This window comes from Tenrec ecaudatus, chromosome 2 (assembly GCF_050624435.1).
Source record: "Tenrec ecaudatus isolate mTenEca1 chromosome 2, mTenEca1.hap1, whole genome shotgun sequence".
Taxonomy (NCBI): Eukaryota; Metazoa; Chordata; class Mammalia; order Afrosoricida; family Tenrecidae; genus Tenrec; species Tenrec ecaudatus.
This window is the reverse complement of record NC_134531.1, coordinates 186,854,668-186,878,817: the sequence shown is the minus strand read 5'-3', so window position 1 is coordinate 186,878,817 and position 24,150 is coordinate 186,854,668. Positions and strand designations below refer to the sequence as shown.

General features: G+C 56.3%; 1 protein-coding gene across 2 annotated transcripts in view; it reads right to left on the bottom strand.

The window, feature by feature from the left end:
* ERGIC1 (endoplasmic reticulum-golgi intermediate compartment 1) overlaps window positions 1-24,150 on the bottom strand; it is a 128,670-nt gene that overhangs the window by 86,310 nt on the left and 18,210 nt on the right. The window contains exon 1 of one of the 2 annotated variants that reach the window (XM_075541953.1): window positions 13,569-13,645. The exons of the other annotated variant lie outside the window; for it this stretch is intronic. Within the exon in view, the coding sequence (XP_075398068.1) occupies window positions 13,569-13,618 (50 nt within the window). The 5' untranslated portion in view covers window positions 13,619-13,645. Of the gene's footprint in view, window positions 1-13,568; window positions 13,646-24,150 lie in introns of those variants that run through there. 2 annotated transcript variants of the gene reach the window in all.

The window sequence follows — 24,150 nt, the reverse complement described above, 5'->3', positions numbered from 1 at the left end:
AGGAAGAGTGGGAAGAAAGGCTTGGTGATCTGAAAATCGGCAGCCAACTGCAGTCATGGGGCAGGACGGGGTGGCCATGAGCCAGGGGCCGAGTGAGCCACAAGAGCAGGACACAAGCACAAGCCAAAACCTCAGCCACCACCAGTGCGTCGGTTCTCATGCACAGCGACCGATCGAGGATCTCCGAGTCTGTGAATCTTCACAGGAGAGACGGCTTCATCTTTCTCCTGAGGAGTGGCTGGTGGGTTTCAGCCTCCGACCATGAGGCTAGCAGCCACCCAGCACCTAACCCACAGTGCCACCAGAGGCAAGGAGAGTTCGTGGAGATGAGCAGGGGTGGGTGGGTGTGGCTATGGAGAGATGTCTTCACTGGGCACTCATCATGGGTCCGTTTCTTAAACAATGTCACCCCTCGAATCCTTACAACTCCCCCAAGATGAAACGACTTGGTTCTTCCCCAATTCTATCGAGATGAATAGAGTGAGAAAAGACCACCGGGACAGCGACTCTTGGGCAAAGATCTTGGGAAGGCAGGGCAGAAAGTGTCCCTGGCAGAGGGACAGTGCCTGCCAAGGCTCAGGTCCCAGGGAGCCCAAGGTTGCTCAACCCGGGGCAAAGCTGGGACTTGCACCCTCCTCTCTCTGAGCACTAAGTGACTGTACCGGCCTGGGGAGCCAGCCAAGGTCTGGCTCACAAGTCAAAAGTGAGATTTCCCCCCCAGAAACCCACACCAGAGAGCCTAAGGAAAGGGCTCACATCTTCTCCGGCTGGTGGCTGTGCAGGCTTGGGCACGTCTCTGTGCATGCCACTGTTCCGTACTGTCAGCAGGTCCGGAAACCCAAACCACTTGCTGTCCAGTTGATTCTGGCTCCTGGTGACCCAGGTGTGTCTCGGCAGAACTGTGTGCCCAGGGGGCTTTCACTGGCTCATTTTTCAGGGAGAAGATCGCCAGTCCTTTCTTCCAAGGTGCTTCTAGGTGGACCCAAGCCTCTGGGATTTTGGCTAGCCGCCGAGTGCTGGGGGGTTTGTACTCCTCGAGGACTAGGAAGCAGTGCGTTTTTATAAATGAAAAGTACACACAGACAGCCTGAGTTAGGTCTGTCAGAGGACACCTCCGTCTGTGGTGGCCAGTCCTGTCTGCTGTCTGTCCCTTCTCCCTACTGGTCCTCATGGCTCCAAAGAGACTCCTGTCACACCCCCTCCTGCCTCTGCAGAAGCAGTGTCCTCTGCCCGGGTCGCCCTTTCCTCGCTGTCTTCGCTGGCTCTCATCGATCCTTTCCAGTATTGGTGCCCAGGAGAAGCTGAGAACTGTTGAAAACGATGCAAAACCGAAACGCCCCACAAGCACCCCTGCAACTCACTGCCTGCCAGTCCATTCTGACTCCCGGTGACCTTACAGGTAGAGCGGGATGGCCCTGGGGGTTCCTGGGGCTGTGAAGCTGTACGGCAGCAGAGGACCTCACCTCGCTCCTGCAAAACTGCTGCTGGTTCAGACTGCTGCTCTGGCATTGGCCGCCCAGGTCGTAACCTCTACGCCACGAGGGCTCCTTTGGGGACTGTTCTAGATGCTGGGGATTCCTCGCCTTCACTTAGCTGACATATCCTAGGGGTAGAAATAAATGCACGGATAGATGGGAAATGCTACGGAGCAAACTGAAACTGGCTGAGGAGAGAGTGGGTGATATAGGGCTTGCTTGAGAAGGGGTTTGGGGAGGGGGGCACAGGGAAATCAGAAAAGGTGACATTAAAAGGATACCGGAATAAAGTGAAGTAGCAGACACACCAATATCGAAACAGCATTCCACCTAGAAGAGACCGCAAGTGTAAAGGCCCTGAGGCAAGGAGCATGCTGGCAGGCTCCCGGAGTAGCAAGGATGCTGACCGAGGAGGTAAGGTTTGAGGTCCTGGACAATTCTTTGGAAACCCAGCTCAGGCCCCAGAAGCTGCCTCCAATTAGTCCCACCCTGGCCAAGGGCCCTCCTTCGGAGCTGCCCCAGCCCCACACTCCTCCCTGTTGTGAGCTGGTACTTGGTGTCGTCACTGGGCACTGAGCTCATCAATGAACTTTACAGCCCTTCCTGGCTCCCAACTACTATGGAGTCTTTCCTTGGAATTGGGGACTTCCTCAAGGGCAGGAACTGGTTTTGGGGTGCCCCATGGTTGGCACCTCCATCCCAAGCACTAGGAATTCTCTTTGAGCAACAAGAGGGCCCTGAGTCCTCGAAGACTTAAGTCTTCCGGAGCCAAGAGTCCCCTTCACAGAAAAGTGCAGGTGAATGCTCTCGGCACCATTCAGCTTCCTCACCGCCTGCCAGCACTGACGTGTCCCAGATGACACCCGTGGGAGGCAGGCAGGAAGGTAGTGATGAAGAGACGGAGGGGGAGGGGACTCCCCCACTCCATATTTCCAACATCTGCCTCCACCTGTGCTTTCGTCAGCAGCTCCGGGCATGTCTGAGCCCTTGCTCTATGAAAAGCCTGTGTGAGGAAATTCAAATGCAAAACTAAGGTACCAGGGAGTGATTATTCAGACACTGCAAACACCCTTCCCTCGGAAAAAGACTTCTACCTGAAGCATCGAAAGCCCCTGAAGGGTTAAGAGTACCAGGTCTTGGCCACCAGCTGCTCACACCACCGAATGACAGGGAGGCAGGTCCTGGAAAGGAGGGGCCTGGGCAGGGCCTGCGGCAAACAAGGTGTATGTAGCCCAGCACCAGTGGGCGGAGCTCACCCAGTTTGGTCCATGGCTGGACAAGGGGTTCCAGGAAGCCAAACACCTGGGATCACATATGAAATCACTAACCTAAAAGTGTGAGCGCTATTAGGTTTGTTCTCTTTTTAAATTATTTTTTAAATATTAAAACAATATGTGAATCAAAGACTACGGTTCTATTGATCCACTGTGGCCAGGGATAGGTATCAAGTCACCAAACAACCACCCTCAAAGGGCACCCCTGAATTGAGAAGCAGCACTGGGTCATGGTCATGGGGGGTGAGGAAGCCTCAAGGAATCAGAGGAATATAGTGTGTTTCATTGATGCTTTACTGCACCTTGGTGACTCATCCCCTCCCTGTGGCCCCTCTGTGGGGGGATTGTTCCACTGTCTACAGATGGGCTTTGGATCTCTGCTCCAGCCCCCCTCATTCTCAACAATGTTTTGTTTGTTATGTGTCTGCTGACGCCTATTATCTGGTCCCTATGACTCCTCATGATCGCACCAGTGGTGTGCTTCTTCCATGTGGGCTTGTTGCTTCTCTGCTGAATGGCGGCTTATGTAACTTCAAGCCTTTAGGACCCAGACGCTATATCTTTTGATAGCCAGACACCATCAGCTTTCTTCACCACATTTGCTTATGCACCCATTTTGTCTTCAGCGATTATGTTGGGAGGGTGAACATCTCAGACTGCCGACTAGTTAGAACAAAGTGGTCTTGTGTTGACGAAGGGCATGAGCAGAGGCCCGAAGTCTATCCCCTACCTCACCCCCCACGACCATGACCCCAGTGCTGCTTCTTGATTCAGACTAGACCGGAACATGTACACAGGTATAGAAAGGGATGGGAGCTCACGACACACAGAATCCAGGAACAGGAGTGGGAATAGTGGTACCAGAAGGGTAGGGGTAAGAGGGGGAGAGCAAGGGAGAAAGGGGGAACTGATCTCAATGATGGACATATAATTATACACCCCTCTACAGGGGGAGGAACAACAGAAAACATGGGGGAAGGGAGACAGCAGTCGGTGTGAGAGATGAAAACAATAGCAATGTGCAGTCTGTCACGGGGTTATGAGGGAGGGGAGACAGGGGAGGGGGGAAAGAGGAGCTGATACCAAGGGCTCAAGAAAGTAAATGTCTAGAAAAGAATGAAGGCAACATATGTACACGTTCGCCTGATGCAAGCAAGCGATGTATGGATTGTAACAAGAGTTGTAAGAGTCCCCAATAAAATGATCTTTTAATATAAATAAATAATAAGTTAAAGGGCACCCCGTGTGCGTCAGAGCAGAACTACACCCCACGGGGTTTTCAGGAAGGACATCGCCCTCCAACGGGCCTCAGGGTGGCTTGAATGTCACTCTTTTGTTGGGCCCTCAGCCCTATGTTAACTGTAAGTACCACCCAGGGGCCCCACCTGACCTGCCATCCTGATCACGAGGCCCTTTTTGTAACAGAACAAAGAGACCTAAAAGCCATAGTGCCAGAGGGATGCTGACGCCACACACAGTGTTTCATGTGGTCAAGAAGCTGTGTCTCAGGGGCTAGCCTGAGTCGAGCCCATGCGTGCTGGAAAGCCTGGGCTCGGTGTGGGAGTGTGGACATGGATTGGCAATGGCTGCAAGGCAGTGGGATGCGGACACCAGCCACATTCGCTCCGGGGTTACTGGAGGCCGATTTAGATTCTTTGAAAACCGGAGGTGCAGAAAGTAGATGCAAACTGCCCAACGCCACAAGTGGACACTGGAATCCCACGGGGGACCCGTCCCACGGTACCCAGATACCTCTAGAGCTTCAAGCGGTTGGAGTTGCCACCTAGGCAGCCACCTCAAACAAGGCAACAGGAACACTGGCTTTGCAGTGATTCATTTTCCAACACTCAGACAAAGCAGCTCCTAAACAGCCTGCCTTCCGCACACCCTGGGTCCAGCGAGGGGCTCGAGCTGCCAAGGAGCCTGGCGCTAGAGGGAGCCTGGACCTCCCACAGGGCCCTGAGCGCCCCGCCCTCCCCCATGCGGGGTGAGTCATGGCTCCGACTTCACTGTGCCGGCTGCAGAGCCTTCCGTTTTATTTGGCTCCTGAGCAAAATGTACTTTTCCAAAGGACACGGATTCAACAAAGCCTGACTTCTGCAATGCCCTGGCAGCAGTGAGACCAGCCACCTGAGCACAGGCTGTCCTGGGGCGTGGGGATCCAGGACCGGGGTTATCACCTCCTCCCCAGGGGACAGGGCCCCCAGTACACTAGGAACCCCCCAGCCCCCAGCCTGGTCTCCTGACTACTGACTACACCCACCACACACTCCTGGATCGGATGTCAAGCCACTGCTAACAGCTGACCCGGAAGGATTCCTGGTAAACAGGAGCTGCCGAGGCAACATCAGCTGGGAGACCCCCTCCCACAGCGGAGCCCTGCCCTGTTCCCAGCTCAAGGGGCAGGTGTGGCCAGAGCACAGACCAGGGGGTCAGCGAGTGGTGGCTCAAACACCAAGAAGTGTGCGAGCACTTTCAGTGGCCACGCGTGGCATTCTGTAGCTGGGGGCGCTGTGGCCTCCCACAACCTCTCTGAGCCCCCAGGGAATCTCACCTGAAAATCAGGAGACAGATACCACCTACCTCCAGGGAGTGGGGTAACACAGCCCAGAGCCAGGCTCTGCGATAGCCACTGCTAGCCTTACCTGGGCTGCGGGGGACGGGCCATCTGTGGGCTCTCCGTGTGCTTTCTTCCCTCTAGGGGGGGCAAGGGTGAGGGAAGGCAACGGGGCTTTGGGCTCACACAGGCTAGAGGCTGTGACCCTGCTTAAGGCTGAGCCTTAGTTTACTCATCTGTAAATGGTGGGGAGAACGTCTCCCTCCTCCCAGGAGAAATGATGGGCGCTCTCGTCCCGTGGGGTGCTCATCTCAGAAACTCACAGAAACAGTTCTGCCCTGCCCTGTAGGGTTGCTCTGGAGGGACTGACATCGACTCTATGGCAGTGAGTGATGATGCTGAAAGACAAATGAGATCGACCCTCATCTGCAGCCAGAGCCCTTGCTGGCCAGTCGTTACTGCCGTCACGTTGGCTCCAGCCCCACGTGCCACAGAGGGACACGTTGTCCACCCCTGCGCCATCCTCATGGTGGCCGGGGCGCTCAAGTCCTCTGCTCTGGCCACTGTGCATGCTGAGTGCCTTCCAACCTAGGGGACTCATCTTCCAACACGAAGCTCGACTGTGTTTGGTTGCGATCCATAGGGCTCACATTGGCTAATTTAGATCACCAGGCCTTTATTCCTAGTCTGTCTTAGTCTGGACGCTCTGCTAAAACCAGTGCACCATTCGAAATACCAGCTGCACAGCATTACTTACGGTGCATGCCACCACAGTACAAGCTGATAGATAGGTGGGGGTAGCGTCCAGTATGCGCTCAGTAAGGGTAAATTCCTCCGTGCCAGGGCCCTCCCCTTCCTGAGGGCAGGATGCAGAGGAGGGAAGCAGTGGGAGGCTGGCAACATTGGGGTGGGGTGCGGTTCTAGCTCTGGTGCAGAACATCAGGTGGAGAAGCCCCTCCGTGGGCTAGTGCCAGGGGCAGGAGGGGTGTTTTCAAGCAGATGGGAGCTGGGGAGAGACAATGCCATCCACCCAGGCCCAAGCCAGTGGCCAGGGGTGGAGGTGGTAGCACCTCTGAAGCTGGCCGAGGCCAGGCTGGCTGCACTCTCAGTGTCAAATGGCACAGAGCGCAGAACCCCAAAGGTGTCGCCCAAGGGCCACTCTCTCAGCTTCCCAGAGGCCGCAGAAGGGACCAGACGGCACTGTGCAAACAGCTGCGTGTGCCTCCCAGCTGGTCCCGTGGAAGTGCTGGCGCTGAGCAGTGACACCTGTGTAGGCCCACAGCCGGCCCTTGACCTGTCGCCCACACAGGCCCAAGTGCAGCACCCTCCCCTGTGCCCAGAGTGGTCTGTGACAGGCCTGTGGGGTTCCAGTTGCAGGGACCCCAGGAGCAAGGGGCTGCTATCACCCTTGCTGTCCAGATGGGAAGACAAGGTGCCTCCAGTCGGTCCTTGTGTGGTGCAAAAGATGAATGCCTTCAGCTATTCCATGAAAGGCTGGAAGTTCATATCCACGTGGAGGCCCGGCCATCTACTCTCCCAACCCAGCTGTTATTCTGACACACACAGATGTCGCTACGCATCAGCAGTGATCCAGGCAACTGTTCGTGTTTGTTTTCTTCTGCTCTTTGTCTTTGCTTTTGTTTTAAGGTGGCACTGTGAGGAAGCATTGGAGTTAGGGTTCAAACCCTGGGCTACCTGCCTCCAGTCTGAGCAGAAGCCTGGTGTTTGCAGACCCGGCACAGAGACGTCCACCCCCATGGTTCCCCACCTGCACTCCCACCCTCCCATCCGTTCATCCTCTCATTTGCAATGGTCCGCATCTAAGGTTAGCATCCCCTCTTTGCAGCAGAGACAGCAGGGGCCCACCAGAATCAGCCTTTGCCCCGCAGGATCTGGAGTCTCAGAACCCTCAACTGCACAAGCGTGCTGAGGAGCGGCCCCCCTGGAAGGAAGGCCTAAGTCACTACCATCCCTGGTCAGGAGGGGCTGGAGAATTCAAGGGTCCAAGCTCTGCCTCGGCTAGCTGTGTGCTTGGGGATGTACTTCCTGCCCGGTGCCTCCGTTTCCTAGTCTGTCACCTACCTCACTGGGCTCCCTGAGGTCCATAAGTTAGTGCATATAAAGTGCTCGGCACAGGGGCTGGGCCCCTGGGTAAGTGTTTGGCACCCAGGCCACGAAAGCAGAGAACCACGGGCATCTCTGTCCCCACAAATCCCTCTGACTCAGCAAAGTGAATGCACCAACAGCCCAAGAAATCAGGTCCGAACGAGGCTGCATTGACCTTCCCATGTGTGCAAGGTGGCACAGAAACTCGGGCAGCTGCAGGGGCCCGGGGACCCACTGGGTTACAGCTGCCTTCTGGGAGTGCCTTCCCCACACCCACCTCCACTACTGGGGCCTCGACCCTCTGTGCATCTGCCTGGTTCTCCCAGACTGTCCTTGGGGATGCAGCTCCCCTCCCTGGGCTTCAATAGCACAGAAACTCAGGAAGACTCAGCAGCAAAAAAAATCATCTGTCCAACTCAAAACCTCACTGCCAACAAATCCATCCTGACTCAGAGCAACCCTCTGGGTCAGAGAACTGCCCCTGTGCGCTTCCCAGGCTGTCCATTCTTATGGAAGCAGACAGGCTCATCTTTCTCCCTCAAAGCAACTGGTGGATGCGAACTGCTAACCTTGCAGTTAGCAGCCCAACAAGTAACCCACTATGCCACCAGGCCCCTCGAAGGACATCCAAAGTGGTGTGTAGCTATATATGTACTGGTGAGTATCTACACAGATGCATGGGTAGCATACATGTACCGTGCATTTCCCCCTACTACCTGTCTGTTTGCTGTACCGCGACGGCTTGTGTGCTGCCATCATGCTTGAAACTATGCCCCAACACTTCAAATACCAGCAGGTTACTCAAGGTGGCAGGTTTTAAGAGTGCTTCCTGGAGCTCTTACAGAACCCAGCCAATGACTCCCGATGGGATACAGCAGAAAGACGGCTGGCTCGATTCACTTGGACGCGCCATCAGGAAGGATACATCGCCGGAGGAACCATGTTCGGTGAAATAGCTGGTCAATGAGGATGACGGGAGCCCTTGGCGAGGTGGACTGGCCCAGGAGGTACCACTGCGGACTGGACCGTGCTGGGACTTAGGAGGGCTGTGGGGATGATGCAGGTGTGGGCAGCGTTTTGTTCTTTTGGGAAGAAGGTCTCGAGTTGGAATCAACTTTACGGGAGCTCTCTACTTATCCATCCGTCTACCTATCCACTCATCCACCCGCCCCCGCCTCACTCGCTCTGTCTGAAATGAAGGACTCACCGGTGGGCAGCACGGGTCTACAGCCCACAGGGAAGGATGAGCACCAGCTGTGGGTGCACAGTGACACTGGGCGGGAGCATCCAAGGCAGACACGAGAAAGCAAAGAGGCATATGGAGGCTCCAGGTTTCCTTACCACAGGCACTGGGAACCTGTTCTTTCTACACCAGAAAGGGAGAGTGCTGACCGAACTGGTGGACACGCACACACACACATGCACCCGCCTCCCTCCCACCCTGACTACTAATAACGTCTGGTCTGTGTGCACCTGCCTAGTGTGGGCATGTCCTGTACGTGGGAGCAGAGGACACGTGTCCTACGTGACTGGCTCAGCATGATGTTCCCACGGGCCATCCATGTGTGCACTGACCTGGATTTCATTCTGCTTGATGACTGAGTGTGCTTTCAAGCTGCTCATGTGGAGATTTTTTGCCTAACCAAAGAGTCCTGCACACAGTGAGAGCGCTTCCGTACACCTTCCACTCAGCCCCTCCACTGTCACCGCTTACAGACCACGCAGAGCTCCGCAAAGCTCAGGGTGGGACCTCTTTCCAATGCAACTCCAGGCTGTTTGCATTTCACAGTGATGTCAACACTGCCCTCGGTAGTGTCGTGGTTACACACTGGGCTGCAAACCATAATAAAGGTCAGCGTTTCTAAACCACTAGCTATCCCACGGGAGAAAAATGAGGCCTTCTATCCCCATGAAGTCTCAGAAACCCACAGGGGCAGTTCTACCCTGTCCTACAGGGCTGCTAGGTGTCTGACTTGAATCGGTGGCAGTGAATGAGTAGAGTGGAGTGGGATGGAATGGAGTGAGCAAGCCCTTTTGGCATAATGGCTGTGTTGGACTGTTAACCACAGAGTAGGTAGTTCAAAACCACCAGCAGCTCTGTGGGAGAAAGAGGATGCTTTCTACTCCTGTGAAGAGTTACAGTCTCAGAGACCCACAGGGTGTGCTCCACTCTGTCCTAAAGGGTCACAATGAGTTTGAATCGACTTGATGGCAGTGTTGGGCTTTGACCACCTTTCCAGTGTAGGAGCTCATCCGAAACCCCGCCCGGCTCTAGTTGTCATGCCTCCTTTTCCTGCTCCACCTGGGACAGGCTCTGAATCCTTCTCCGCCTTCCGGGACGCTGACACTTTTGAAGAGCCATTTGCCACGTCCCTGTGTGCGGGCTGGCCTGATGTTTCCTGGTGGTTAGGTGAAGAAGGTATGCACCCTGGGGAGCACCCCACTGAGGGAGGGACCCTGTTCGGGGCAGCTTTCGGGGCATGTGAAGTCACTAGGCCCTACGACAGGTGACGCCGGATTCCACCCTTGTTCAGATGGCTGCTGCCGGATTCTCCACCGGGAAGCTAAGAGTTGCAGTGAAGAAACATGTAGCGGGAGATATTCTGAGGCTTTAGAGAGCTCCTGGTGACACAGCGGATACTCACTCGGCTGCTGAGAGTGGGTGACTCAAACCCACCCAGTGGCACTTCAGGATGAACGCACTGCGGACCGGCTCCCGTACAGATTCCAAAAACTGCCCGACTCACTGCCTTCCAGTCGATTCTGGCTCACAGCTGCCCGCAGGGCAGAGGGACTGCCCCTGACGGTTTCTGAGACAGCAACTCTTACGGGAGTAGAAAGCCTCATCTTTCTCCCAAAGAATGGCTGGTGGGTTCACACTGCTCACCTCAAGATTAGCAGCTCAGGTCCGCTACAGGGGAAGCTTTACTTTGTCACATGGGGAATTGGTTTGATGACCACAGCGCTAGTGTCGAGACTAAAGACATTATCCCACTGCGGCTTATTAGTGTCTGGTTCCCTACTTGTACCAGCCAGCATTGGATTCTAACGGGAGCAATTCCCACTGTTCGAGTGGCAATTTCTCTGTTTCTAGGGTTCTTTCTACATCTACTGGTTGGAATACCTGTGCTTTTAAAAAACAAAAACCTTAAAATAAAAGTCCTTGGCAGGCGTGTAACAACTTTCCAGCAGGCAAAGTTGGCCTTGGGAGGGATCGTCTCTTTCTACACACTCGTGTGGAGAGCGGAACTAACAATCCCCGGCATGCAAGGACCTGGTTGTACTTTTCCCCTTTTCTTCTTTCTTTCCCTCCCTCCCTGGCTCCACCCCACCTGCCGCCCCAATGACAACAACACTGGGCTAGAAGGACCACCACATACAGGCTCCCAAACTTATGTGGCTTACTGCCCCTTTTCAGAACGAAAAATAAAATTACTCAGTGCCCACCCAACAGTGAAACGCTTGTGCTCCCTCACCCAGGATCAAATGTAGGTGTCTGCTCTGGCAGAGCCCCAGGTCACCCCAGGTGCCCTGCGGGTGCAGTGGTGATGCGCTGGGCTGTGATCCAAAAGGTCAGTGGTTCGGAACCACCAGTGGCTACGTGGGAGAAAGACGGGGCTTCCTCCCATAAGCAGTTACAGTCTTGGACACTCACAGGGGCAGTTCCACCCTGTCCTATCGAGTCACTGTGTCAGCATCCACCCAATGGCAATGAGTTGGGTTTGGGTTTGGGTCAGGCCAGCATCCTCCAGGGGGCGGTATCTCCCACTTTGGAAGATCAGTTGCCCTGAGACAGTGGTTCTCAACCTTCCTCATGCCACACAACCCTTTCAGACAGTTCCTCATGTGGTGGTGACACCCCAACCATAACATGATATTCGTTGCTACTTCACAACTGTCATTTTGCTACTGTTTTGAATTGGGCGATCCCTGTGAAAGGGTCATTCAACCCCCCAAAGAGGTCACAACCCACAGGTTGAGAGCCGCTGCCCTAAGACAACCTTCCAACCTGAAACACGAGACACCCTTGGAGGCCACCCTTCGGCCCAGGAAACAATCAATGACTCCCGTGAAGGATGTGCTCCTGAGAACCTGCCACTCACGAGACCGAAATGCAACCTGTGTCCACCACCAACGGCGAGAAGGCAGGGAGAGGCAAGGCCACAGGAAGACTGGAAACAGAACCCGGGGAGGAAACAGGGAGGGGACCGTGTGCAAACTTTCACCTCCACCCCATGCCATCGAGTCCGTGCCAACCCCCAGCGACCCTATAGGAAACCCTGCGGGTTTCCAAGGCTGTAACTCTGTATGGGAGTAGGAAGCCTCGTCTTCCTCACCATGAGCAAGCGGCTGGCATTGCAGCTCGCAGGCCACTGCGTAACCACTGTGCCAGCAGGCACTACTCTCACCTACAGCACAATGGGATGCTTCAGACACGAAATACGAACAAAAACGCAGAAACCACCGAGTCTGCCGCGGGCCGGCAATTCGGGTCTGGGTCTGGGCGCTGGCTTCGCTGACCAGTGCTGAGGTGCTGCTGCGAATCAGGCAGTCCACACGCCCATGCAACTTCCCAAGAGCTTTACTGGAGAGTTCCCGGGTCACAGTGGGGGCACTGCTGGCCCATGTCCTTGAGGACTGGCTGTGCTCAAGGAGGGGGTCAGAAAAGCCAGGGGAGAGTTGGCAAGCTTATCTTGAAGGAGGAAAGAGCAATGAGAACACAGAGCGAGTGAGGTAAAGGAGCGGGGTCCTCAGAGCAGGCAGAGCCTGGGAGCGCATTCATCAGCCAAGGGAGTGCTGAGTTGGGAGTGTGGTGACCTACCTCAGGGGCAGCAGCAGCAGCCGCCAGGGTGGCAGGAGTAGGGGAGCAGGCCAGTGGGGGAACAGATCACGCAGGGCCCGGCAGGCCAGGCAAGGACTCTGGACCGTTCGCCATGGTGGATTTGAAGCACAGCATAGAGTGCCCAGGAGGGCGGATGGCGGTTCACCCAGGGTGACCCCAGAGGTCAGCGGCAGAGGCCAGGCCGCCTTATGTCCCTTGAACTGGGTCCTTTCTGAGTGACCCCTCCTCCACACGGCATGGGCCAGCCCGCAGGCAGAACTCCAGATGCACTGCAAGGCCGGCCCTGGCTCAGGGAGATGTGTTTGTGCTCACAGAGAAACACGGGTGTGACGAATGCCCGGATTTACTCCTCACCCAGCCCCACTCCAGAAACCCTACTGGGGCTCTCCTGCTCAGGAAGGCCCTGGGCCCCACTTCCTCGGGGTGAGCTCCACGCTAGCCGAGGGCTACTCCCTGTCTGGCACCCACTGCCCTGGACTCTGCCCCCAGTCTCGGCGAGGTCTCTCTCCCCGTCCTTGGCTGCAATGCTCGGGGCACACACTGGGAGGCCAGGAAGGCCAAGTGCAAACCCCAGCCTGCCTGTCGCCAGAGGACTGTGGTCAGTTAGCTGTGCTCACTGTGTCTCAGCTTCCTTGTCTTTAAAGTCAGCCAACGGAGCAGATATGACCCACCACATAAGAACCCCGGTGGAGCGGTGGTTCAGCGCGTGGCTGCTAAACTGGTCGAGGGTTCGAGCCCACCAGAGGCTTTGAGGAATCTGACATGAAGGCGTAAAGATTTACAGCGTTGAGAACCCTGTCATACTGCAGGGACTCGATGAGTGGGATTGACTAGAAGGCAGGGATTGGTTTGGATCCTCCTCATGGGGCGGCAGGGGGGTGGGGGGAAGAGGGGGGATTGATGGCACAGCGATAGAATTCTCACTTCCCAGGCAAGAGACCTAAGTTGATTTCTGTCCAGGGCACCTCATGTCCAAGCTACCACCAGTCTGCCTGCCAGCGCTACTGGGTGGCTGACTAGGTTTCAGTAGAGTCTCTAGATTAAGATAGACCAGTAAGAAAGACCTGGCAATCGGCTTCCAAAAGTCAGCCAATGACCACCCTACAGGGATCACCATGGGGACGTTGGGGGAAGGACACTGTCCATGGGGTTCTCCCAGTTGGGAGAGCAGGGAGCAGAAACACACACAGGAGATGGGAGCTCAGGCCACCTGAGAAGGCTGTTCCATCACCATCACCACCCTCACCAAGGCCTTTCCAAGTCTCCCCTGGCAGCCCCGCCTCCCCCCACCCTCTGCTCCCCACCTCACATACCTGAGGGTAGGGGTGGGCCCTGCCCCCTCCGTGGCCCAGCGCCTGGTCATAAGCACAGGGTGTTTGTTGAAAGGATGAATAAGTAATGAACAAACATGTAGGAGGAGCCCAGGATGGTGAAATGTGCGTCAGAGGTAAGATTAAAAGCTTGTAATTATTCAGGACAAATACCTTAGACAAAAGCTGTCCTGGCAGAGCCGGTAATTCAGAAGAAGCCTGCTGGCACAGCAGGACTTAAAGGCAAGGCACGCAGTCGGCAGGGTGGGGGTGGGGGTGGGGGGAGTAAAAGCGCTCATCCAGCCCGGAAATAATCCAGAATCCCCAAGAGCTGACTTTGGAGTTTGTTTGCAAGTCCAGGAGCCACAGCTCCCTAGGTGTGTTGTCTTGGTCCCGCCACCTGGCAAGGCCAGCTGGGCAGCTATCCCCTGCCCCAGGAAGCTGGAGTCCCAAAGGGGCTTGACCCAGGATTCTTACTGAAGTGGCTGAGGGGTGGCTCGCAGCCCCGGGCAGCTCACAGCTCAGTTCTAACCTCCGGAATTGAGTCGTGAAAGCAGCGACATCCGGGCGGGCAGGCAGGTGTAGTCCATGATGTGATTTACATGAACGCTGCTCTTGTATCTGGCCTGTGACAAGCACGGGATGCCCAGTGCTTACAACAGTAGGTGCTCCGTGTGTTTGTCGAGTTAGTGAGTGAGCGAGTGGGTAGGTTACAGCCTTTAAGGGGCATCACCCCCAAGCTTTCCCCACAGGGAGACTGAGAACCAGGTCCCCTAGCAGTAAGCTCAGAGGCTGGCGGGCCCTTGACCTCTAGTAAACTCTCCTGCCTCCTGTCCCCCCCACCCCCAACCCAGTCAGGAAGAAAACTGAAGGGCGGTGGTAGTGGCTAATTGGGGGTTGCAGGGGTACTGGAATGTGCCCTTTTCAGAGGGCTGGGAAGGGTGATAAGGAGGTGGAGGGGTGGGGAGGAGCCAGGGGCCTTGGGGTGGAGGAGGGTCCAGCCTCATTCACACAGCAGGAAGGTTCTGGCCCAAGCGGAAGGATTAGGAATGAGGCTGGCTATGAGGCTGGGCCTGGGAACAAGGTTCCTGACTGACCGGCCAGCCGGCCTGGGACATGGGCCCCTCTTGGGAGCATGCACAGCCAAGGCTGAATGCCATCAAAACAGGAAAATCATAGAGGAAAAATGAGCATGTAAGGGGACTGGTATTTGCAGGGAGTGGCCCTGCCTCAACCCAAGAACCAGGAGGACAATGGGGGGAGGACCCTTGGGGCATGGGTGTACAGGGGTCCGAGTGGCCCAGGAAGACCCCCTGCTGCCCACTCAGGCCTGGGAGGTCCCAGGCAGCAAGGAAGGAATCAGGCCTGGCACAGGACGGTGGCCCTATCATCTTCTGACATTCACTACTCAGGGCGTCCCAACCCCATGCAGACATTTCCCGACCCCCCCTCCAAAAAAAATCCTATTCTGACCTACTGCTCTCTGATTACTGTCCTTCCCATGAGTCTCAAGGGCTTCAGTGCCACCCCCATGCCCTCCCTGGTGGGAAACTGGGCCTAAAACACCCAGCAGGCTGGGGTCCAGGGGTGTTGGGCAAACACTTCCCAGGCTCCTGACCGTGCCTTCTCTCTTTGGACCCCAGGGCAGTCCCAGGCATGCCTTCAGGGTGCTATGGGGAAGGCCCTGGGTATTCATGGGCAGGGAGCCGGCTGGCACACAGCTGGTCGACCTGTGCGGTGGCATCAACTCTGACTCGGTTTCAGTGGCTGGGCTGTCAGCAGCAGGCCACCTGGCCTTTTATCAAGAGTGGGCTTGCACATCCAGCTGTCCAGGAAGCAGCGCTCGCGTTAACTGTGAGCACTGCCCGCGACCCCGCCTGGCACCCAGCCCTGCTCCTACTGCCTTAGAAGCTGCCCCAGGCCAGCGGGCAGTGCAGCACAGGCTCCTAACCCCACCTTGAGCTTAGGGGCTCAGGCTGGTGCCTGTGACCTGCTTCTGCAGCACCTCGGGGGTCTGGCCCCTAGTGAATCACTTCCCTAGTTTACGCTCAGAAAAGACAGCCTGGTATGGGAGATAGGTGTCATCCCTCTCCCCACCCATCCACGCTCTTCATTCCAGAGTGAGCTTTTCTTGACCATCTGCTCAGACCAAAGGCTCTCTGCCCACACAGAGGCACCTCAGAAGAAAGGCCTGGAGATCTATCACTGCTGGATATCCACGTGCCCCCCCCCAACACACACACACCTCCATACACACACGGAGGGAGGACAGCTCTACTCTGACATACCCGTGGTGGCCATGAGGCAGGGGTGACACCACAGCAGCCAGCTGGTGGTTCTTAGGCTACAGGACAAATTCCTTGTCATGCACCCACTCCCCGTCAGTGGCCTAGTGGCCCCTAAGTACCTTCCAGCAGACATTCGCCATCACCCCAGTGAGCTTCCCTGGGCTCTCCAGATCCGTCTGCATGTCCCCTGTGGTTTCCCTTCGAGCCTTCAGACCCCATCAAAAAACCTAAGCCAGTGCTGCCCGGTGGATTTGGACCCAGAGTGTAGTGGTGGGCAGGGCAGTGCAGAACTGCCCCTTGGGGTCTCCAAGACTGGAATCCTGAAAGGAGCAGTCCCATCTTTCTCCTGTGGAGCTTCTGGGCAGTTCGAACCACCAACCTCGCGATGCGCAGCTGAGCACTTAACCACTGTGCCATCGGAGCTGCTCACGGCAACAGACACATAGGCCTGTAATTGGGCAGTTGATTTAATTGCTGAAACTAAAGACTTCACGTGGGCAGTGGGCCCCAGAGACCGGCCTGAACATCTATCGATGGATGTGTGAATGAGTAACTGGATGAATGAGTGAATGACTGAACAAACAGCCCAAGGAGATGGGAAGTGAAAGGGCAAGATCCAGCCCAGCCAAGTCCAGTGCCCACTGCCTCACCTGCATCAGCCAGCTCACTTAACGGAAAACAGCTTACAGATGTCCCCATAGCATCATGGCTATGTTCTCTACTGTCCTATTTTAATGAACTTCAACATGTTCCTAACAAGAGCCACTAGCAACCCTGACCCCCCAAACTACTTTTCCAAAAAATTAAAAAATTCCCAGCTGTGAAGTTTTCAGGACCCCAGCCTCTGGTCACGATGGCCAGACTGCTTTCCAAATGTGAGCAGGGAGTGTTGTACATTTTAAATGCATGGTTTAATTCCCTGTACAGCCTGGAAGGAGTGACCTAACTTACAGACAGGGATGAGGGCAGTGGGCCTCAGTGACAGAGAGCCTCAGTTTCCATGGAGCTGGCATGGGACTGGGCGGTGCTTCTGCTGTTGTGCACGGGCCCAGGCCTAGACAACAGACACCGACCCTAAGAGGCACACAGTGAGGAGATGGCGTGGGTCCACCTCCAGTCTCCTCGGGGATCTGAGTCAGGGGCAGTCACCCCACAGGGTGACCCTGTCTTTGGGGAAAGCACTAATCCCTGCCCAGGAGTTTTCAGCTCCCGGTCTTCCACACCCAAAGAAGTGGTCACACTCACTTGATCCCTCTCTCTCCTGGGTGCCATTCCTGCTCAAGAACCTGCTTTGGCTCCCCATTGCCTGATAGAATGCCCAAACCAGATTCTTCCAGCTCTTCTACAGACTTGGCCCGGCTCACCCAGCTGTCAAACCTCCTACCTGCCATACGTCATGATCCCCACCCCCCAATGCTCACTGAACTGCAGACCCTCAGCCGGACTGCCACCCTTCCTTTCCCTGACTCCAATCCCACTCCTCTCTCACATGTCCTTCCTCCGGGAAGCCCTCCTGACTACCCTCGCCGGCCTGTGCACACACGATCATGGATTTGCTCTTCTCCAGGATGGCCTAGGGGATCTCACCTCTCTCCCCATCCCTCCAATAGGGCTCTGCGCCTACTCCTAGTTCCCAGGGCTGCCTCCTAGCCCTCCACGGCGTCGCTAGCCTGGCTGTGAACCCTCCTCTCTCTCCCAGCACAGCCCTCACGGAAAGGGCACAGGACACACTTGGAAAGCACGCACGTGTCTTTCCTCAGGGTCCGAGTGCTGTCTAGCTCCCTCCTGCTGACCGGCCACGAACTAAGCCACTGGTCCATCGTCCCATCTTAATTTAATGGGAGGAGACTTACAATTTAATAAGTGATGTGATTAATTAATTGAAGGTCAAACTTTTCAAAAACATGAAAGTCGATGTGGAAAATGTGAATCAAAGAGGCCTCTTGGCAAAAAGTCTGGACATCAGAAGAGCCAGCAAATGTGAGCTGGCCAGGGGCCCAGGCTGTGCTGGCAGTGAGCAGTGCAGGAGCCTGCTCCCCCTGCCCCTCAACTCCCACCTTGCTTGCTGGGGGGATGGGGGAGGCGTAAAGAGCACACACCCCCACCTCTACCATGACCCCAATTGTATCTTACAAATCTGGCTAGATCAGGGCATGTATACTGGTACAGACAAGAGCTCACAACACAGGGACTCCAGAACAGATAAACCCTTCAGGACCAATAAGGGGAGCAGTGATAAGAGGGTAAGAGAAGGTGGGGGAGGAAGGGGAAGCTGATCACAATGATCGACGACGTATGGCCCCATCCCAGGGGGATGGACAGCAGAAAAGTGGGTGAAATGAGACAGCAGTCGGTGTAAAACACGAAGAAAAAAGAAGAATTTATACATTATCAAGGGGACGTGGGGGAGGACAGAGTAGGGGGCACATCTGAGCGGTCACCTCGGCACCCTAGGCCAGCAGAGGGTGACGGAGCACATGAACAAAGTGCCTGTGACACAGAGGCCATCTCAGCAGACGCATGCTGGGTGGGAGCTGGGGTCCGCCCAAGCCACCACCAGTGACATGGGGGGTATGTCGAGGTCCAGGTATGGGAAGCAGGTAGGCTTGTGTTCTCCCCGCCCTCACCGCCCTTCTGTGAACCAGGAGTCATCCTCACCCGTCCTGCCTGGCGGTGCTTCCTGGTACCCTAGGAAATGCCAGTCAGGGGAGGTGGTAGGCGGCACAAGGACCTGTAATATCCCATCCCACGGCTGCTCCCGCCCAAGGTCACCACCTCCACCAGCCACCGTGGGAACAGAGGCCCAGGTATTTCTGAATGAGCTCGTTCCCAGAGCCACATGGCCCTTGTGAATGCCTGTGGACAAGATACAGAGTCGGTGGTTTCATCTCTACAATGGGGGCCTGACCCCCCAGATCCGTGAGGTCCTCTCTCACTGGGGGGCAGCGCACACAGGCACATCTACAGATAGTCTCTGCCCCTGAGATGGCTTTTGTAACAACGTCCCAAGGCTTGATAATTTGTTGTAGTTGTAAACGGCTGTGGAACCAGCCCTCCACTTCTGTGGACTCCGGCACAACGGGGTGAGACCCGGCCCTGGTCTTCACTGTCCCACAAGCGGAGCGGACACAGATCACAGGGTGATGATCCACAGGGTTTTCAGTGGTTGACTGTGGATGCAGTCACCAGGTCTTTCTTCCTAGTCTACCTTAAGTCAGGAAGCTCTACCGAGACCTCTTCAGCATCATAACGACACAGACGCCTCCGTGGATGGACAGAGGGGAGGTGCGCTGGCTGGGAACCGAACCTGTGGCTACTGCCTGGAAGGCGATCATTCTGCCACGGAGCCACCACTGCCCTCGGAAAAAGCAGAGCAACGAGCCGAGACTGACTGACTTCCAACATGCCTGAGGCAACAAGATCCGTAGCTCGCGATGTACCCTGCTCCAGTGACCTCAGAGATGTCCCGCTCCAGTCCCCATCTCATAGCTGAAGAGACAGAAGGCAGTCCAGCAGGGGAAGAGGCTGCTTCACTGGCTGGGCCAGCGGCAGGGCCAGAGTACAAACTGAACCGTGAGACCCAAGTCCCTGCTTGCATGTCCCACTCTCCTGGCCATTCCCAACAACACCGCCCCCCACACACACCCCACACCCCAGGGCTGCTTCAGTCACGGAGGTCCAGCCCAAATTCCTCCAGCACAGCCTTCACGTGGGCCCCAGGAACCAGGATTCTAGCCACAAACCACCACCAACCAGGTAGGCAGACAGGCCTCCATTTTCCCATCTGTCACCTGGGGTGACCCCTGCCTGACAAGGCGGACACAGGGGTCAGTGCGAGAAATGTTGCGTGTTGACAACAGCCGAAAGGAGCCTGGCAGAGGCACCATGAAGGCACCCTCTCCAGGCAGGGCCAGCCAGCCCCTTGGGAGTTTGGGGAGGATCTCCACATTTCAACAGGCGCAGGCTCCTCTCTTGGCTTCTACTGGAGGCTGGGGCGGGTCCAGGAGCTGTGCACATGTCGCCGGGGCTGCTGCCACTCAGAGCACACCCAGCGGCGTCCCGTGGCTTCTGGGTGCTATTTCCCCAGATAGTAAGGACTCAGGACAACTTGCTCAGCCTGCTGAGACTGTGCTAGTGGGTGCAGAGTTCGCACCCCACGCGCCTACATGGGGACCCTGAGTGGCATTGGCTGGGGGCACTGATGGCTCCCTTGTGGGCCGGCCGCAAAGATGGGAACACTCACTTTCACAGCGGCACACGTTCATACTCACGCTCTTGTACACAGCAAGTAACACTTCTCTGACAAGCAGGGCACCCCTCTCCAGAGGCGCCCACCCTGGCCAAACCCATGTGCCCTGTGTCCTCTGGGGGTTACCCATTCCAGTAAGAAGTCCAAGTGTTGAATCTGTCTCGGGGAGTCTCCGGATCCCAACACAGAGAATACGTGTGCAAGCCACGTCAGGCTCACCTCCACGTGTACTAAGTGCCTCTCTCTGCATGCACTTGCATGGTACAACATGTGACCCATGCCACTGAACAACGTGGGTGCAAGTGGCTGAAGGGAATGGAACGCAAGCCGCCCAGTGACCCTTCATCAGAAATACCATAAAATGTTACCTGAAAAACCGACCAGCCAGTGGCACTCAGCTCCACCCTACGCCTGGGCCCTCGGGCTCAGAATTGGCTGTGGCCACAGGGGTGCCTGCAAAGAGCAGGACAGAGCCAGTCTCTGCTTTCATGGCCCTGACAGCTTAGAGTGGCCCCATTCCAGAGACCAAGCCCTAACCACTAGTCTGTATGGTCCCCCAAAGACCACTGGTCCTTTTTCAGAAAGAGAACACCCTGCCCGAGCCCCCAGCCCACAGTGGCATCATGCTCATAAGACCCTGGGTCAGAAGACACTGGTCAGCAGAAACCAGGTCCCCAGGCTCATCAGCTGACATCTGGGATGACTATGCCCAAGTTCTGGACAGTTCAAAGCCACCTCTGGCCTCAATTCCCCTTCTCTCTACCCCCTCCCCGGGGTCGGCGGGGGGCGCTGGGGTGGAGGACTGTAAAGTGCTGGGCTCAAAGTGGGGGCACGAGAAACGCAGCACTGCCTTCGGGGTCACACGGCGATAATGGGCCTGGCCCGGGCAGTTCCCATCGGCTGGGCCACTCGCTCTCGTCCCTGCTCTGGATCTTCAGACGCGGCTCACCCGGCAGGAGCCCTAACAGCCCAAGTCAAGAAGCGCCTGAGCAAACCTAGGGGGGATGGTGCCCTGTTAGCAGCAGACGTCCAGCAGCGCTGACCATGCGTCAAGCTCCTGGATGGCGCAGACACTTAAGTGCTCCCCTGCTAGGTGAGAGGGTGATGGCCCCTTGGGAGAAAGGTCTGCCGATGCTTCCAAACAGTCGCGGCCATGGAGCACAGTTCTCCTCTGCACACCATGAGGCAGTCAGTCCCCACGAGTGGGCATGGAAACGACGGCCGTTAATGACACTGGTGTGCTTGGGCAGACGCACTAACCACCCCAGCACTCCCCTTTAAAGTCCCTGGGCACTGCCTATGGGCTAGCACGCTCAGCTGCTAACTGAAAGGTGGAGTCCTCCCAGAGCTCTTGGAGGAAAGGCCTGGCAGTCAGCTCCCAGAGCCCTCTGGGGCTGTCCTGCTCTGAAACACAGACGCATGCGGTCACCCTGTGTCGTACCAATGTGCCCACACTGGTAACTGGCTAGTCTCATTACACACATGAGGAAACTGAGGCACGGGACAGTTTAGCAAGTTCCAAGGACACAGAGTCAAGGACACAGGACACAGAGCCAAGGACACTGGACACAGAGCCAAGGACACTGGATCAAGTGCACCCTGAGGGCCTGTCTTGGGACCCCAACAGGACAGCCTGTAAGGGTGCCTGGTAGATTCAGGTTTCATCCTGAGAGGGACCTCATGCTTCAGGGAGGTCCACAGGCCACGGGCAGCCCCCGGGCAACCATCCCCACTGCCTGGTCCAGACCCAGTCCACTCAGGTTGCAGGGGTCCAATGTCCCAGGGCTCTGCCCAGCCCAACTTCTGTTTGTGCCTGTTTCCCTCAGGCTCCCTGACCCCGCCGGCTGGCACCTGGCGAACCAGGCTGCAGGTGTCAGACAGACTGGGTGTGAAGAATAAGGGGCAGTGGGTGGAGGGGGCCAGAGAGCATGTGCCCGTCCGCAGGGAGTGCCCCTCTTCAAAGGCTCTGGGCAGCCAGGTGACCATGGTGGTCGAAGCCCTTTACCCACAGCAGGTAGATAGACATTCAGATTTTCACGTGAAGTCTCCCACCTCGAAAATGCTGGTAGTAAGTTCTGCTGGTTTTAAACACAAGAGCCAAATGACCACATCTGTGATCTGTGGGTAGAACTCAGCGCCCCAAGCTATCAGTTTGCAATCTCTGTGTTGGAAGATCGGGTCTGCCAGACGTTTCACAAACGAGCAAAGAAGAAAAGGAAGCCCTGACATTGAATTAGAACCTAAAACACGAAACCCACCGCCATCGACTCAGTTCTGACTCAAGGTCCGAGTTTCGAAGCAGGAGTGCACTCAACAGCGTTCTCGGCAGTTGTCATCATCGGAAGCAGAACGCCAGGCCTTTCTTCCACGGCACTGCTGCGTAGATCTGAACGGCCAACTCTGCCCTTAGGAGTTGAGGACGACCCATTTGCGCCACCCCAGGAACGAGGACCTACTACGTGCTTAGCCCCTCACAGCAACCTCGGGGTCACTCTCACTTGCTCGTCAGAAAGCAGGCTCGGCGAGGCGAAGGGGGTTGTTGGGCACACAGCAAGTGGCAGGATTGGGACCCGGGCCCGGCAGGCCCCAAAGCCCTGTGCCTTCTCCACCTTCCGCCACAGTGCACCACCACCACCCCCGCCCTCCCCAGCGCCTCCTGCAGGACTGTCCCAGAGGCAGCAGTGGCTGTAGGACAAGAGGAGAGACCAGGAGTGTGGGGCAGGCAGAGGCCCAAGTGCAGTGCCGACAGTGCGGCCCCAGTGAGCGAGCCCTGAGGGGGGCAGGGTGGGGCGGGGCAGGGAGAGGCAGGAGGGTGAACCTTCTCCTGCCTCCTTTGACTCAAGGCTCACTCAGCTCTGACAAACTAGCTGCCCTCGAGTGCGGCCCACTTTCGCTGCAGCTGGGCCAACTGACGGTGTGCTGGGGAAAGCCGTGTGGGCCTGCAAGCTGGGGCCAACTCTCGCCGTCTGGTTTGCTGGGTAAATCCGGGCAGCACCCTTCAGCTCTCAGATCCCCCAACACCAGAATGAAGCGGCTGACTTCCCCAATCCCAGGAGCCCTCCCAGACTGGCTCTAATCAGCCTGGCAGCTCCACACACACCAACACGAGGACCAATCGCCACCTTGCTTTCAAAAGCTGTAAGAGGGCGAAGCAGAAGCCCCATCTCATGGCTTTGAGATGAGACCTGAAGGAGGTAATCCCCTTACTGCAGGTGGTGCGCTCCTGTTACCCCCAGGGGATGGATGCTCAGTGAGTGTACTTCCATTGCTACCACCACCCCTAGTGGCGGGCACCCTCGGTGTCTTCCCCCACTCCCTCCCAGGACACCTGGGTGCTAAGAACGGGTCAGCTTTTGTCACTGGACCGTGCAGAGTCAAAAGCCATAGCTGGCATCTGAAAACATCTGAGGACCGAGAGAGCGCTCGTCAAGATAGAAAGGACTCCCCTGGGAAACGAGGAGAAAACAGTGGGGTCAAACAAGAAAACCCGTGTCGTGTCCAGTGGCTCCTTCTCAGCTGGGTGAGCCCAGATCTGTCACTCAACCCCTCTGAGCCTTAGTGATCTCATCTACAGAGAAAGCTAGCCTCCCCAGACCACAGTCATCTTCCCAGAGTTGTCTACAGCCCTCTCAGAGGCTTTTGTGATGACCACAAGGCATTCACCTCAAGTGCCCGGGCACTAGCGGAAAGGCTAGGGGCTGTGTGCCCTCAGAGGTATCTTGGAAGAAAGGCCTGGAGATCCACCTCCAAGGAAATCAGGTACTGGAAACCCACAGTCCTCCTCTGACAGGCACGGGGTGGCCATGAGTCAGTGCCCGCTTGACAGCCACTGGGTTTTGTTTTTGTTTTATCAAGTTAATTAAGATCAGCGGTACTCGGATGGCGTCATCTGTGAATCACAGCGGGGAAACCCGTACCCAGGGTTTCCCTAACTTACCTGATCCTGATTCTCACTGCGTACATGTGTGGGAAATGCAGATTACCAAAATGAACCAGAACCTCGGGGGGGCGGTTAGACCTGCCAGCTAAGAGAGTTGCTCAAGTGAAA